The 17,604-nt window shown below is 40.8% G+C and overlaps 1 protein-coding gene and 1 long non-coding RNA gene across 8 annotated transcripts in view; one reads left to right on the top strand and one right to left on the bottom strand.

The window, feature by feature from the left end:
- FBLN2 (fibulin 2) overlaps positions 1-17,604 on the bottom strand; it is a 113,431-nt gene that overhangs the window by 15,227 nt on the left and 80,600 nt on the right. For 5 of the 6 annotated variants that reach the window (XM_035337646.1, XM_035337644.1, XM_035337643.1 and 2 more), the window contains 7 exons: positions 16,841-16,970; positions 12,903-13,089; positions 11,174-11,380; positions 8,614-8,730; positions 8,060-8,161; positions 6,490-6,630; positions 612-746 (listed from right to left, as the gene is read on the bottom strand). In XM_035337646.1, coding sequence (XP_035193537.1) covers positions 612-746; positions 6,490-6,630; positions 8,060-8,161; positions 8,614-8,730; positions 11,174-11,380; positions 12,903-13,089; positions 16,841-16,970 — 1,019 coding nt within the window. The remainder of the gene's footprint in view (positions 1-611; positions 747-6,489; positions 6,631-8,059; positions 8,162-8,613; positions 8,731-11,173; positions 11,381-12,902; positions 13,090-16,840; positions 16,971-17,604) is intronic. The other variant, XM_035337647.1, reaches the window with a different exon arrangement.
- LOC118173244 lies at positions 8,728-11,168 on the top strand. 2 transcript variants are annotated; one of them, XR_004754092.1, is made up of 3 exons: positions 8,728-8,792; positions 9,195-9,311; positions 11,039-11,168. It is a non-coding gene; the product is annotated as an uncharacterized LOC118173244 (long non-coding RNA). The 2 variants fall into 2 exon arrangements; XR_004754093.1 differs by having other exon boundaries at positions 10,636-11,163.

The raw sequence follows: 17,604 nt of genomic DNA on the forward strand, positions 1-17,604 counted from the left end.
GCAGCAAATACCTCTGGCTTTTGCCCTGAAAGGCAGGGCACATGTCTCTTGCATGAGCACACGCTGCAGAGCAGCTTCTGCTAAGCTGTCACTGCTGGGGCTCGCTTCTCTATCAGAGCCCTACACAGACCAAGAAGGGGGAGGTGAAGAATAGCTTCTTAACCCCATGACCATTCCTAATGTAAATAAATGCAGACAGACATCCTAAACACAGGAAGGACCGGACGGAGTCAGCCCCCTGATCCATGCAGGCTGTGTTTCAGTCTCCAGCAGCACACAGGATCACCCCCCTCCGAGGAAGGCAGAGCTACCCAGGCCAGAATAACAGGAATTCCTTCATCGGCGACATCTTACCTACCTCCTTAAAAACAGGGCAAATCCTAATTCACAAGGTTTCATATATTTTCTAAATTATTTATAGTTATTTTTGGAAATTATTTCAAATAAATGAATGTACTGAAGGGGCTTATGAAGCCAAATATTTTCACAATGTTCAGCTTCTTTTAGTTCAATCCTCATATCACAGACCAGCAAGAATAAAATGTTTTGTAATCCCTTTTCTTCCCTTCCTGATAACAGCAATTGCATCAGCCAAAAAACACTTGTCTTACCAACACATTCTCCATCCTTAAGTTCATAACCTGGCTGACAGCTCAATTCCTGGAGACATTTAAATGATCCCATCGTGTTGACGCAGTGTTCCCTCCGCTGGCAGGTGTGCGTATCTGTTACGCATTCATTAATGTCTACAAGAAACAGTAAAACAATTCAGTGCCTCATATTTATGAAGAAGTCTGCCTCTTCTTGCTCTCTTTTGGAAGGAGTCAAAGCTCAAGTGAAACCATTTCTTCCAAAAGATATCCGATACAGACTTTGCTACAGTGTTCAGATGAAAGATGTTTTATTTCAGCACCTTTTGTTAATGCCGAGTGACTCGAGAGACACAAATCAGTGAGATTTCCTCCTCCCCTCTCCCCCCCCCAAATGTGAAGTGCATGGTGCAGGACAAGGGACGGACAGAACTGATGAAATGCAGCAGCGGGCAGAGGGATGGTAATTGGCTTCCCATTTACCGGATAGAAACCTCCTGGATAACTGGGTGAGAAAATGATTCATGTTCATTGCTCGTTACCAGGTTTTCCTAGCTTGGGCTACGTATCAGTCCTGCTGCTTCGTGCCAGATAGACAGGAGCCACTGGTGTGGAACTGCTGAAGAGATAGGTACTGAAACTGCCTGCCTCACTGCAGGTGGAGCCACGGACTATACTTATTTCCTAAGGAATAACAGCTTTACAACCGGGTACACAAGAAAATAGGGAGAGAAAAACCCTGAAGGCACAGTCAAGTTTGTAAGTTTGCATTTACGTCTTTTAAGAGATCTGATTTCAGCAGTAGAGTACTGGAAAAGTTATTAAAAAAAAAAAAAATCATTTAAATGCCAGATCGTGAAATGTAGGACACAATTTAGAAAAAAAAAAAGAAAAAAAAAAGCCACACATAGGCTCAGATAAAATCATTTCAAATTCAGATTTTGCTTAATAATGAAAGCAAGGGATGGCATGACGAGCAAATACTAACAACAAAAATAAGCGGAGCTTTGAAAGAGAAACTTCCTTTCCATTCCACACAAAATCCGACACTTCCACAGATCTGGATAAAGCTAAGATGTATTTCTCGAACAAACAAAAGCCACATGTGACCATAACCACGACCAATATCTGGCTTCTCTGCACATGAAGCTGTTTTCACATCACACAATAAAGCGAGTGTTGTTTAAATAAGATTCTTGTTTTGGCTGTAGAGCATAATTCCCAGATAAGCACATCAGAGATATTACTTCCCCCTGCAGAGTATGAAAACAGGAAAAGCCCATTTAAAAGCTTTTCGTCTTCAAAAATGTGTCAGCTCTTTCTCTGCCAAACAGATGAAGAGAAGCACCAAAGACGTTTCTTTTCCTGCTGAAGTCAGCTAACTGGTGACATGCTGAGTTTTGTAAGGCCAGCATGTCAACTTGGTGCCCATTCACTTTTCATTTGTTGGACTGATTTTTGGTTTTGTGTCAATTTGGTTTTTGGTTTCATTAGCTACTGCTATTCTTCACATGCTGTGCACCTTGGTTTCCAAAGTCACCTAATCAATCCACGGCAAGGTCACTGCTGTCAGCTGGATAGCTTTCTGCCTGTCCCACAGGGTGTTTGTGCACTTCCACAGAGAGGCAGGGTTGCAGGGTTATGTCTTCCTAATGCTCATCCAGCCTCCCAGTTTCTACATGTCAGCCTGAAGTGTAGACACCAGTATTCTCATAACTGGTCTTGGGGAAAAAACAAAATCAAAAAACCTCAGATGCTGGGAGAATATGAGCTGCTGGGAATCTCTCTCACCTAACTGGGCTTAGTTCTTAAATAAATTTGAGATACTTAAAAAAAAAAAAAAAAAAAGACAAAAATGGCTGTGAATAGCCACTTAACAGCAAACAAATTAGTGCAGTATTTCCAGTGATTTAAGAGCCTATACAACAGATCTGAAATTATTATCTTTTCTTGCAAACCACAGAGGGCCTTCTCATATAAACAAATTGTCAGCACTACACTGCATCGTATGAACTCAAGCCACTTCAGTATGTCAAAAGAGCCACTAGGAGGAAAGCATGTTTGTCTGCAATACCACTTAAATACAGTAAGAAATATTCCACCTGAGTAGGAGGTGCAGAGAGGATTAAGACTTCACAGGAAAAAAATATATGTAATTTCATGTTTTTGGTTATATTTTTTTAAATCAATTTCCAAAAATCTAAATATTTGAAAAAATAAGTACAGCTGGCCCAAAAGCATTTTAGGAAATTAAAATTATAGAAACTAAAAGATTGCATGCCAGATCTTTGCTTTCAATGAAAGGTTTGTGCACAAGCGATACACTGACACTGCTAACACCTAACGTGTGTGACATGGGCTGAGATGCAAGGCTCGGCTCTGCCGTGCCCCATGTTAGGACATGAATCTCCATTTCTGATATCGGGCTGATCACCAGCCCACCACTGCTTCCTTTCCGTTGTTACTAAATAGACATGTTTTTTTTGTTTGTTTTTGTTTTTAAGTAGCTTCCCAAATTATGGCACAAAAGGAGCTCAGAAGAAGTGCAGCACCTTTCCCACGTGTTCCTGTCAACCCATGCTGCTGTCACTATCAATGCCCATCACAAAAACCAGGTCCCTCAGCAGGTAGGCAATTACAGCCATAGTTTGTGCTGGGGCAGGTACACGAGCACCTGAAGTGGCTCCGTTCAGCCCAGGCTGCCTGTAGTATCATTTTGCTCTACCATCATGGCACAAGGTAGAGGGGAGTGAGGACTGAACACATTTTGTTAAGGCCTCTCATCCTCCCTACCGATTACCCATAAAATCAAGTGTCCGTAACCCATCTGTCTTCAGTGCTGGAAACCAACTCAACAAGTCAATCAGATGACTGACAGAACACTAAGGAAAACAAAAATTATATTTGCAGTTTAAAGCAAAGTTAATGCTCAACATTGGACCAACTGCTGTCTTCACCCAACGCAGTTAAACTGAGGTAGGGTGAGATTTTATTTATAGAAACAGGAAAGGAGGAAAAATCATTTAGTAATATATTAAAAACAAGTCCAGAAGTTAATTCTGGAGAAATACTAGGGCTACATGTGTGGCAACAACATTCCACACTTTGTCATTAAAACCAGAATGAAATTTAATCGTGTAACACTTTTTTTTTTTCCTGGAATTGTTGTTGCAAGCATGTGCATTCATCCTGAGCATATCTGTTGTATGTAAGAAACTGACATTTTTGCAAAGGGATATCATCATTTACCTACTGCTATTTTTTCAACACATACTTCTACATTCAAGTAAGAGTTTTGTACATTTTTTTTTTTTTTTTTTTACACAAATGTGAAACGCAGACCTTTTTTGGTTCTGCATCTGTAGTTTCTCATGAATTCTTTCTCTTCAAATCACTTCAGCTCAATTTATTTTATGGAATACATTTGTTTTATTTAGACCTGTTGTTATTTTGCCACCATCTATCCTGTTTCTTAGTGGCTTTGCTGATGCACAGTCCCTACGGTTCAGCAATAAAATGACCACCTATGGGTCAGTCTGGCAGGAGGAAAAGTTTAGATGAGAACAGCAAAGAAAATCAAACAGTAGTCTCCCATCAGCATGCGTGTGGGTGGTGGTAATGACTTTGCCTGAAAGTCACCAGGAAAAACAATCCAAGTTTAAGACCCAACCTGGCCCTTATCTCTGGAGAACATGGAGCTTTCAGCCCTGAAGACATTTTAATATCTGTTCACAGTTACACAAAGCTAGTGCGTGTGAGCTATTTAAACAGCTGGTGACTCTTCATTGTGCATGGTTGGCTTTCAGGAATTCTGGATATCTGCTCTTGGATGCACCTGGAATGATAATCTTCCACAGTTTGACTAAAGGGAATTCAACAGATCAAAGGTTATCAGCTGTTTTGTTGCTGTGCAAGGGTTGTTCCTCCCGTCCCTAAAATATGCAAATAGCAACATAATTAAAACAACAATAATTTGCAAACAAATTACCAAAGCTTTCCTTATGGTGTTTGAGATAGAACACAAAAGCAGTTAAGCTGAAAAAGGATAACTTAGGCAAATATGGCTGCAAATGAGGCAGTTGCACAAATCAGAAACCACAGTATGCTTGTGGCTTTCCCCTTTGACTAGAAACGTAACAAAAATGTCAAATACAGCAAATGTTCTCCAGGCAGCACACAGAGCAGGGCTGTATATGAGTGGGGAGAACACAGGATGCATCTAACCAACAGAAAGAGAAACATCAAAGTATTCTAGACTGTTTAACAAGGATACCTGTTAAAAAATGCATCAGATAAATCTAGGGCTTTGTTTTTCAGTGAGGGAGAAGAGGATCTTTTAGCTTTACAAATGAGAGTTGTATCTTCCATTTCATTAGCAATGCCTTAGGTGTATCTTTCATCAATCACAATAAAACTATAAAAATAATGTCATGGGGTAGAGGACAGAAGAGGAAGAAAGTGAATGAAAGGAAGCACTTGGAATCTTCTGCTGCACCTTCTGCCAATGTTGCTGACAAACATGCATTAACTTAGTTTCAAAACACTGCTGAGAGATGCAGAAAAGGACAGATATATCCCTACTGCATAGTGCAGAAAAAACAGCAAGGGATTAATGGCAAGATTTTCCAGAAGCAGAACGCAAGGTGAGGCAGCTCCTTCAGCTGCTCACTTGCCAGACGTTACGTTCAGAAGTGTGGTACGTGCTAGGGGCTCTGCGAAAGCCACGAAAGGCACAACACAAACTGTGGCCAAGTGTAAATACCACAGTCCATCTCAACGTCTGGTATTTTAGCTGTACAGGCTTCCTTCCTTCCAGTGTTGTTCTCTCAGCCATTTCATTTAAACTAAATAACTTCATTATTTTGCATGCTCATCAGTACTTCTGATTAAAAAATAATAATCCAATTTTGACAATTTTAGGAAAACCCAGAAGACAGTAAACCAAACTTCTGCTCTAAACTATGACACTGTACAAACTTCACCATGCCCTAATGCCATATGATCTCATTACTACAATGAGATCAGAGCTTTCAAGGATAGGAATAAAACTAAAGCTCTGATGCTGCGAGATTGTGACGGTGAGAAAAATGTTAAAAACACTGGGAGAAGGACAGGAATGGAAGAAGGTAAATATATTCACCCATGACATTATAGCCCAAGAACCACTGCTTTCATTGGTGACTGGAGGTCTCCAGGTGCTTGTTTTTTCCAGGCATTATCACATAACACTACTGCAGCTCAAGTGCCTTCCAGACTGGCCTGTAGAAAAGTACTCCAAATAAAAACTTTTTCATAAGCTCTGGCGCTGGCTGCTTAAAGCAAATGAAATCCTCACAAATATGTTCACAAAAATAGATTAGTTTCTTACAAGAAGTTAAACAGCAGGGATGATATAGCAAAATTATGATGCATCTTTGACTTTTATACAAAGGAATTTGTGCCAGAATCATCAAAGGCCTGATCTGAATTTTAAAATTTCATCATTTTTTTAACAGATCTTTTCCATTGCCTTGACCTAGGCAGATTTCTTGTGAACTTTTGCTGTTTTGTGATGTCTGGGGATTTGGCAGTATTGACACTGTCCAGAGAGCTCAACTGCTAAAATAGTCAGTTCAGTTTAACAGTCATGAGAACTGCTGTGGTCATCATACCTGAACTGTTATGACTTTCAAGCAGTTATTTGTATCCTGAGAATGTATTGCTAGGGAAAAAGCCAAACAGCATACAACTCATGATGTTAAGTGGCTGAGCAAATGGTGAACATGTGTTTTTACTAACTCGTATTGAAATGTCATATGCAAAGATGGCTAGAGAACCTTTTAGTACAAATGGTTTAAATGCATTGCAGAGCATGAAAAATTACGATGCTGTGGTGAATGGCTTATACCTATCATCTTACCAACACATTTTCTATGCCTGTTGAGTATAAAGCCCTCTGCACAGATCACTCTGTGGTTGACACAGTAGAATGATCCCAATGTGTTCACACATAATTGTCCTCTGGAACAAGTGTGAGCACCTGTGAGGCACTCATCCAAATCTATATCAACATGTTGCAACCAAAAGGGAAAAATAGAATGCTATTAGAACGATTTCTGAAATGAAACAACATGTCTTTCACACTGGAGATCTCTAAATGAAGTGTCTTGGAGCTACCACATCAACATGTGCTATAATAAATACAGTGTTACACTGAAAATACGGCTGGGATAAACCCTCAGAGATCATCTAGTCCTTGCTCACACCCCTGCACCTTTGTCATTCCAGAAGGAGCCATTCTTAAAAATAGGCAGTGACGCAGGTGCAACATGCACTCTTCCCAGGAAACCTGTCCCAATGCATAACCACCCTCACCATCAAATACTTATTTTAACATAGGTTATAAGTGTCTCTTGCTACAATTTAAACTCATTACTTCCAGTGACATTTCTGAATTTCTTCACCTCCCGTGGGAAAGCGAATGCCTTGAAATGCCCCTTTTGATTCTGACATTAATCAAATTAGCTTCCACCACACTTGAGTAAGCATTGCACAGCGAATATTTATCAGGTGATATTAAATTCCCATTTTCTTCACAGGCTATCTGGAATTCCATCAAAATGATTTGTTATTCAATAAGATCTGAGATTAAGAGGGATGTGGATCACTTGTGAGCAATTCTGAGCATCAGAAACTTCTACTCACATTTCAGTGCTGGCTGTTGTTGCTCCCATACTTACAAATTTCTAATAAAGGTATGTCACAAGGCATTGCTTCTCACCCCCAAAATCATTGCTGTGCAAAGATAACCTTTGTGACCAACCAAACGTCCATTTAAAATATATAGAATGTGAAGGATCATAATGCAGCTTTGAAATTCACCGTTCGTCATGGTGCAGGCCTGAACTTCAAGTCAAGTGAAATGAATGGAGCTGTACCAACCCACAGTGGCACATTCTTCGTACCAGTGAAGCCTCATGTTTTCAAGGCAGCATAAATAAATTTAAAAAAATAAAGCAATAACCCACCACCAACAAAAAACAGGTCACATTGCAATCTGTAGCTCTGAGATGGTTCCCCAAGGCAGCAGACACGCCCGGGTCCTGCCAGCTGCTTCCATTCTCAGGAAGAGAGGCTGCAAGTCCATAGCTGAACAATCAGACTCTTGGAGAAGCAGCAGTGGGAACAGACACTTAGAGGGCTGAAAAAATGTCTGGGACATCAGAGGAAATGAGCACAAAACCAGGCTTGCCCTCATCCAGGTAACAGGCAGACTGGATAGACATGCTTCAGGAGTTACCTGTAAAGCAGACCTGTTATTCCTTCTGCCAAAAGGTCTCAGAGGCAGCAGTTTTGTCTCTGTACTGCCGCTTGCAATGCACAATACTAAAAATAAAGAACCCTTAAGAAAACACCTTGGAGTCTGCGATCAATGAGGTCTATATAATAATGTTTTAGTCATGTCTCTGTGGTGAACCTTAATCACTTACCTTCGCAAGAAATCCCATCAGCCATGATAGTATAACCAGACAAACATGAGCATACAACATTTCCTTCCACAACATTGCAGATGTGCTTGCAGGGACCATTATCTATACCAAGCAAAATTGCAAAATACATTAGCATTCACAACACAGATCAGCTGAAGTTACAAAGCTCTAGGTCATCCAAATACACTCCCATCTTGGACAATGGGGAGTGCAGTTTGTAAACAATCTGTCCAGGCAGCCCTAATCACTGCTTACAACCCTCCCATCACACAGAAACACACCTGTGCCACTCCCACCTCTATTGCACACATTACACGGCACAGCTATGCTGGTTACCTGAAACTAGATAGTGGGTGTGTAATAACCCTGAAATCAGAGTACAGCCTCAAATTACCCTCTCAGGTTTCCCCTGACAACTTCTCAAGCTTGTGCCAGCGGTAACAAGTTAAGGATGTGCACTGCAATCATGTCGGTGAAAGGACGTATGGAATTTTATTCTGGCTCTTCAAACACTCCTCATCCATTTGTGCCTGCAGTTTGTCCTTCTGACATACCTTTGCACTTATCCTGCTCTTCCTGTAAGGACACGATGAGAAGAGGCTGAGCAGGAGAGGCTGCCGGAGGGGCAGTGGGTTCTGCTTCCAGCCTTGTCACCTGTCCTCTGTCGGGGTCTGTAAGGCAAGGGGGGCAGAGATGGATTAGGGGCAGCATCACACCCACCAGGCACCCCATGGTAAGAGCCCTGGTCCTAATCATCCCATTCCGTCAGGGTCTGTAGTAAGGAACATTTTGGTGATGTGGACAACTGTGTGTGGAGCCAAACAGTTGGTTTTGCAAGATGCCAGGTGTTTGATGTGAACAACTGAGACAGCGTGTGCGCACATGGAGTGCTGCAAGTTAGTGGAGATGCTCACAAGCATCACGGATACGGAGTACGGAGCTGGGTTGGAAATATATTCCACAGCATAAAATATGTCAACATCTAATGAGTCAAACCAAGTGCTAATTTTAATTTTTAAAATGCTGGTATATTGTAAAGACAGTGGTTGTCTTTCTTTTGGTGCACGGAAGGGAAAAAAAGCAGAACTCAAAACAAGTTCAACAAACTCATTCTGTATATCCTATTTTAACACAGATGAAAAGCAGACACTCACCTTTACAAGCACAGGATACCCTGGAATGACTTTTTAAGCCAAGTGGTAAACATGGCAGCGGCTGTTATTAAGATTTCCAACAAACAGTAACTTTAAAGGTATGTGAATAGTGTTTTGTTTGCTTGTTTTTAAAGAGAGGCTCTATTATATCAATAAGAATAATCCAGTTTCTAAATATCATCCAAATAGAAATCTAAATCCATAAGGCTAAATTCTTTCATTCATCTGAGCTCAAGCATCACCTGGAACGAAGCATGAGCCACCAAACAATGGCAACAGTAAATGACTAACTGCAACTGCTCTATGTGTTTGGAGTAGGGGAAGGGTGATTTCATTTTTAAATAAAACCAACCACAGGCGTACAGTGGACCACAACACAGGAAAGGTCCATGCAAGACACTTTATTGTGGCATATCTAAAATGATTTCCCCAAAGAACAGAGAAGCGAGAAGCTGGTGTTTCAGCAACGTACACATTCTCCTTGCTTCACAGAGCAGCTGCAAGAACATCACTTCTAGGCCTTGTGGAAAAGTATGACACCTTTTAGAATGCAAAAGTTAAATACAAGAACCCTGAATGTTTTGCACAGAGCAGGAAATGCTCTAGGACAGGTAGAAACATAAAGTATTATATCTAATCACAGGAGTAAGAATTACCAGCAGTGTGAGATTTAAAACTGTCTGGTGTGGGTCTCCATGCACAGAACACAGGACAGAGAAGTGCATGTACACAGAGGAAAAACGAGGAACAACAGGCTAGAATGCCACGCTGCCGGGCAGAACACGTATGCAGTAGCCATGAATAGCGAGGGAAGAACCCTGCATGGCCATGTCCCTTACCCAGCCCTTAACGTCACCCAGGACTCCACGATGGCAGTAGCAGCCCTGCTTTGCCTTGCTCTTCCTATGTGTCTCAGATGTCTCATTCCAGTCCTCTACCCTTGCCTCAGCTGAGCTCTGTAACCCCCCAACACCTCTTGGCACAGCAGCCTTGCAGGACCAACAAGAATACCAACTACTCAGATACAAGATGTATTAAGCCAAATCTGCACTTCAACAGAGTTAGTAATGGGAGAAGCAAAGCAAAGCAAAGCAAAAAACACTGATATGCTCCAGGTGAGTCATCAAGCCAAACTTTGCAGAACTAAAATAAGAACCATTTTCTTTAACACTTTTGGATTAGGCTGTTTCCCCAGAATTTTAATATAAACAGAGCATCAGCTGCTGCAGAAACAGCCAAACGCATTATTGATGTAAGTACTGTAATATCATGTTGAGAAAAGTGACATAATGAATACTCATTATTTGGCTTGGGCAGGAGGTATTTGAAGTCTAAGGAATTTTGCCATGGGATGGCAATGATTCTTTTGCTTGTGAAATAATTGAAAGCACTTGTAACTAATCTGAGGTTTCAACTTTTCAGATTATCTGATCTGAAATCTTGCCATCGTAGAACTCTAGACACCAATACGATTACTACACAAGAGACATTCTTTGCAAGACTTCCACTACACTATATATTTGGATTTTACATCACTGAAAGATGTTAATCGTTTTACATAAAAATTGAAGTTCAGGAAGCACTGCTGTGTGTCTGAACTGAATAAAGTTTATCTAAAGGAAAGCTAACTGCAAAACAGAAAATGACTCTAAAAAGGAAAGGTATTCCATTAATAATCTTTACAAATCCTCTTCTGAAAAGTTAAAATGGACTTGATTTGAATAAATTAAATACCCACCCTGATATGCTACAGATACACAATAATTAAGCATAACCTAAATCTCCTGAGGGGTTTTTTCTTTACACTAACCTGTCCAATTTCCAGCGAAAACATCCATGCATCATTACCCACCAAAAAACTTCACAGAAACTACAGAGAAATTGAAGAAATGCTTGGTAGGTCAGTAAAGTTTGGCAGAAAGACACAGTCATTCATGGATTTCCTCCCCATTTTCCTCACCTGGAGAGCAGCTGGTCCCATCTTCTTGCAAAGTGAATTCTGGGAAACAGGAGCACTTGTAGGACCCCACAGTGTTTATACACAAATGCTGACAGAGTTCCCCACCATAGAGAAGACATTCATCCAGATCATCTCCAGGCAGGTTATTCGACAGCTCAGCTTCATTGCTGATGGACAAAGCTTCGTTGTGATCTTCCGTCTCTGAAACTAACAGAGAACAAAACATGCTGGTTCTCTAACAGGTGCTTTGGCATTAGGTCTGTGAGGATGGAGCATTTGCTCACACAAACTCCAGATACCGTAAAATCTACCCAAAACGGTTACTTCAAGGACAAGAGAAAATCCATCCATCCTGAAGATAAGACCACTGTGCTGGTCCACTACCTCTCTGTAAGGCTGGATGGATGGACATTTCACAGGAGCCTTGGAGAAAAAGACTTTGGGAGGTCACAAGCTCACCTTTCATGCTGACTAACTCCATTGCTGTTATTTGTACTCAAGTATCACATTGAGGCTTCATCTGAAACTGTCCCCACTGCAACACCACATTCAATTTTTCAATTCAGGAGAAAAAGTTACCCAGTTAGTTTGGAGACTCTTCAACTAACCACTATTAACTGGTTAGCTACTTCTGCAGCTAACAATATAGCAAATATTGATAGCATAACAAATCCTCCGGGACTCACTTCATACTGACATGGCTATCCCATTCACTGCTTTTGAACACTGGCAAAAGCACTATCCTTCGTTTCAGTTCTTGACCAAGTTTGACAGGACTTTCTGTGATACTAAATGAATTGTTCAATGAGTTTCTCACTCAGCTTTTCTTAAACACATACATGCAAACTTCCTCGGTCAGTGTAGTCTCAGCTAGGTTGAAATAAATCCTTACATTTTTTGGCAAGAGAAAATACACATTTTGTTCATGAGAGGAGAATGGACAAGATTTGAACCCTAGCATATCCAGGACGTTACCAAGCAATTCATGCATGACAGGTGGCTACAGAGTGATGCTGGAAGGAGTGTGGCCTTGGGCTGAGGGAAGCATAGCTGTCCAAGCTTAGATTTGTCATGCTCCCTTTGCCATGCCTCTTTCACAGCAGGGATTTGACCTAGCTCTCCAGCATCACCATGCTCATATGTTGGAAGAATAAAACCAAGCTTGCAGTGCTCTGGGGCTTCTCCAGTGTATGCTGTGGGAAAGCTCCTGTGATGTTCAGCAGTACAATAGGAAATCTAATCCTGGAGGCTTCATTGCTAACATAATGCACGGGGCTACTTTGTCTGGAAAACAACTCATTGTTTGTTTCACACAAAATCTTTTTTTTTTTCTAAAAGAAAATCAACAGCTTCAGCTTTGCTTCTTACAAAGGGCTAGTGGCTTCCTGCCCACCAGTGGTCTAAAAAGGTCTTTAAGTTTTTTTGTTTGCTTGTTTAATGAAAAATTAAAAAAAAAATAAAGAAGAAGAAGAAGAAGTAGAAGAAGTAGAAGAAGAAGAAAAGAAGAAGAAACTGCCAGGCAGGTCTCATCTCTCATCTATCTGGTCTTCATGGCATACTCTGCATATCACCCAGAAGTAGCAGCACTTCTGTTTGTTATCTGGCAGGTCCCTGCACTATGCAATCAAGAGGGAGTCAGAAAACCACAAACACTACAGCAAAGTTCTGAGGATCAGTGTGAGACAGAGACTATATCCGCAACGTCTTCAAATTAAAAATGGACACTAACCTTTCTCAGGCATCACTGTTGGCAGAGGTTCGGGATGCCTTTTTATTTCTGGCTGGATAAAGTGATCTCCCCCTTCACAGCAGGACAGCATCACATGACTGCAGGGGTAGCCCAGATTTATGTTGGACTCGCAGGTTTTCCCCTCACTCCTTAATCGCAGGCCCAGATTACAGCAATCACAGCATTGCTGCAAAAGAAAGAGACCATTAGTAACAAGGATTTCGTAAAGTCTGGTCAAGGATGAGCCCACACACACACCTGGAACTGATCTGCACTTTCCTTAGCAGCTGAGCATCTGGAAAAGTGCTTAGGGTTCAGACAGTTGCAAACATCAAAGCTGTACTTCTGCCAGTTTTCGCCATTCCTGCACAAATGGGTCGATCACAACGAGGATAAGTACAAAGTCTCACTGTGACACCAACCTCAGCAGCTTCACATGGAAGGATGCAGTAGTGCTGCAGATCACCTCCCTCCAGCTCTTGCACCCAGCCATTGCTTTGTTCACAGTATAAGCAAAAATAACACAGATCTACAATGCCGTGTTGGATAGATCTTGAAGAACGGCTAGTTGCTTGATGCAATGTGAAAGGAATTGCAAATACCTTGCATATATACAAGGATCAGCAGCAGCCCCCGATCTGTCAGTATGTCAGTAAAGGCTATTTCCTCTACGCTCCACTGCCCTGCAAACCTACTGTGACCTTTAATTACCTGACTGTCCTGGACACCTGCCTAGACGGTGCCTAGAGAAAGGCCAGCTTGTATTTTGTGAGCTATTTGCCTTCCTTTTCTTTCCTGAGTGAAACTAAAGCATCAGCTTCACTGTTAGGTTGATGCAATGGGGCAACCCTTAAATGCAGTCTCTCCTGCAGTTTCCTCTGCTGCAGGCTGCAGACAAAAACAGTCTTGTGCTTTACTCAGTCACATAAAATCTATTGCACATTTAGGCCACAAAGGTATTAGATAAGTTATATCAAACTCCAAACACACTTCAGAAAGTCCATACTGTGTATGGACAGTGGATACCTAATCAAGCAAGGCAGCTGAGGAGTTGTAAGTGTCTGCTTCGGAGACACACAGAGGTCATATGTGGATTGGCAATGCCTGTCTGGATTTAAATACAAGTGTCCTGGCATCCCGAATACATACCTTTAAGATGCCTTCTCTCTGACTGAATACTTATAAAATGCACTCCCTTCCCCTCTGCAACTCCTGTGCTAATCAAGACATCCAGCTCAGCAGCACTCACTCACAGTTTGCAGCTAAACTCACAGAGCCTCTCTGAACCCAGGGAAGCAATTTCAGCCTATTCAGATCTTCAGTCTGTGAACGAGCAGGCGTTAGACACACAAACTGCAGGTCATAATTCAACCTGGCACCAGCTAGCTATGTCAACAGAAAGTCCAAGGACCGAACAGAAGAAAACTGAACTAAGCTCTCACTTCCCGAGAGCTCTGACTTAAAGAGAGCAAACGAGAGCAGCGGTGTTGTAAGGGTTGGACGCAGTATGGAACTGGGAAAGAATCATGTCTCATAAGTAGCAATCCTAGACTGGCATTCACATTAAAACAGAGCCTGTCTCCACTAGGGAGATATGAAAACTTGTTTGCTAGCAGCCCAGGCTGCAAAAACTATTCTGCTGAGTCACTTCCAGAGACAAACACTGTAGCTTTAGGGTTTCTTGGGCTTTTCACGTGTGTCCTTTGATAACAGCTCATGTTTTTTTGTCTGTAATTTCCAATTTGAAGGGTCCCCAAACACCACAGACAGAAGTTATGCACTGTTCACATTTGCAAATATGCACGCACAAAGATTTGGCTTTTTTCCCCAAAACATCCTGACATTGGCACCCAAATACGTTTGTGAGCAGTATAGAGTACAGCTCCTGAAGATGATGAATTATTTTTCATATTAAACGGAGAAAGCCATATGTTCAAACTAATTATTTTTTTAAAATATCTAATTATAATAAACTATGGTCATGCTAGAAATGAGAAAAATCCTATTTTCATCCTCTCAAGTCCAGAATTCCCTAATTCCAGATTTTGTCAACTGACAATTCTATTTTCTGTAAATATTTTTTAGTTCAGGTACATTATTTCAGTTTTGATATTCAAAAAAAGTTAAGTATAACGTATGTTTTTAGCAAAGCGCTGTAAAATGTTGGAATTTTTGCCACCAGAAATATGGCTTTTTTCAGTCACAGTTTTGATTCACAGTTTATCCTTTGTGCAGGCATCACAGAGGGTATTAAATCAGTCACACACTCTTGGGTTCACATATTTTCCAGATGAATATAAGTGCCTCATTTTCCAATAAAATATACATATTCACCGAAAAGTTCCTTCTAAAATGCAAACACTTGAGCAGTTCTGATCTTCTGCTAGCCACCTTTTGAATTTAAGCAGAATTCTACAAATCATTTAACAACAAACATAACTATTTTTCCATCGACATTGAGAATCACACCTTGAGAACCACTGTTTCATTCACAATGTTCTATGCTTCTCTCAAAAAAAATCATTCCTAGAACCCTGCACAACTGGACAGCATTTTGGTGCCTCCATGTACCACTAAAAAGTTCCTAAGCATCTGCTTTTTGTCTTAAATAGCAGGTACAATCAGCCTAAGATTAATTTGCATTGATCACAAGCTGAATACCTGGATTTTAAGAACTGGCACTGTTACATTTACCTTGAAGCAAAAGTAAGAACCCCACCTCTGAAATGCCTGCAGAGGACATACACACAGTTGTTACCTGCAAGTAAATCCTCTGGAAAGGAAAATGTTATACTGGGACCAGCACAAGGAACTATTCCATGAGAATATTTTGCAACTTGTTTCAGCTAAGACAAGAATGATGAATTTTTTGCTCTCCACTTACTCCTGAGGAATGGCATGTATGATAAGATTTACTCTATGTCTCATGCTCTGCATGGCATGCCAGAGACCCTTGGTGAAAACTTAAGAACAATAATTCTGTCATACTTCAGAAATGATTCGTGTTTCCAAATGCAGATCTCTTGTATGCTAGTGGTAGACTCCAGACCTAAGTAGATAGCAGTTCTGAAAATGACAAATTGGCATAGCTAATTAAACTTTAAATTCCAGAGTAGACATCCGTGCATTTTGATTTTCCAGTGAACAGTTATCCACAAGAATCACCAATGTATAAGAACAGACAGAGCTAATGAGTTTCCTGCTGAGACAACAGAAGCTGCCCTTAAGCTTAGATATAGCTATGTAAATTATTATCAGAGTGAAATGAATTCTGAAATGCACTCTTCTGGTAAAAACAATACAACAAGCAAGATGCTGAATCTTCAAACTAGTTTAAATTGGTTTGGCTCCACTGATTCTCATAAAGCAAATCTCATTTACACGAGCTGAGGCTGTGCCTTGTGATTTGTACCGCTGGTTAATGGTCTGCCGTTACTTATGAGCAAAAGCTTCCATCATCATCTAAAACACTTGTTCCTCTAGTCCATCGTTTTGTTTAACTGAGAAATGAGGCTGCAATTCAATACTGTACCCAAGCAAGCTGTTTGTTGGTAGATTTTCCCATTATATCTTTGATTGAGTTTTGCCCTAGCATTTTCTAAAGTCTTCTACAACACAGATACAAAAACTAAAATGGTCTTTTCTGCTACTTCCAAAGTGAGAAGGCAAAAGTAATACAGCAAGTGAAATCCTAAAAATGGAGACGGAAATTATTCAAATCATCATTACTGTGAAGTTCTAAAAGGGGCTGAATCTCCAGGCAATTTAAACCTAAACAGTAACAGCAAAAATCCGTAACTGCGTAATTTCCCAGCCTCACTCCTGCAACTTTATAATTTACCAAGCTCCAGAATAAAGCACAAAGAAATTACTGCTAAATGCATGAAATGAAAACAACTCATATTCAAAACAAAGCCTATAGAAGCATCACAATTTACCTTATATGATGATCCTCCACAGGTATCGCTTTCCTCTGGTCCACACGCATCTCCCTCCTTTGCAGCAATCATGCCAGCCAGGCAGCTGTTCTCCTTGATGGTGGAGATACAACACTGCTTCTGAGCGATTCTGCAAAGGATCATGAAGGTCAAGTGTTCACTGACATTCAGAGGACATCAGGATGGGATACAAAAAAAAACAACAAACCAGGTCTGCCAGATTCACAGTACATCCCATGGATTTGAGCTATTGTTAACATGTGTCAATACTAATATAGTACAGTCTGTACCAATGACATTTGCAGGATATTTTTTTTTTTTTTCTCATTTTTAATAAAATGATGCACCGATAAAGGCTCAGGAAGTCCAGTGTTGAGGTCACTGTCTCTCAAAGTCTGGTCAGCAATATCCCTTGCAGCTCATCTATACTCGTGTTAAAGTCCTTCATTCCTACACTTTGCTTCTCAGAAGCCATCAGAAGGTTTCAGAAACAGACTGAAACCTTTTCCCTAAAAAGTGAGGAAATGAAATGCTCCCATGCATACTTACTTCTTCCCCAGCCAAAGGCCTGATGCTCTAGACAGTACTTAAGGACAGTGTCACATCACAAAACACCTTTAAACTCTTTATAGCCCCTGCAGATTGTAACCTGGAATTAAAGCTTTCATCTGACCTCAGAGAAAGGTAGACCCGATCACTATATGAAGTACTTTTGGATCATCCATTTCCTATAAATGGCTCTTCAATCAAACATTTTAACGAGA

This window comes from Oxyura jamaicensis, chromosome 12 (genome assembly GCF_011077185.1).
Source record: "Oxyura jamaicensis isolate SHBP4307 breed ruddy duck chromosome 12, BPBGC_Ojam_1.0, whole genome shotgun sequence".
Classification (NCBI taxonomy): domain Eukaryota; kingdom Metazoa; phylum Chordata; class Aves; order Anseriformes; family Anatidae; genus Oxyura; species Oxyura jamaicensis.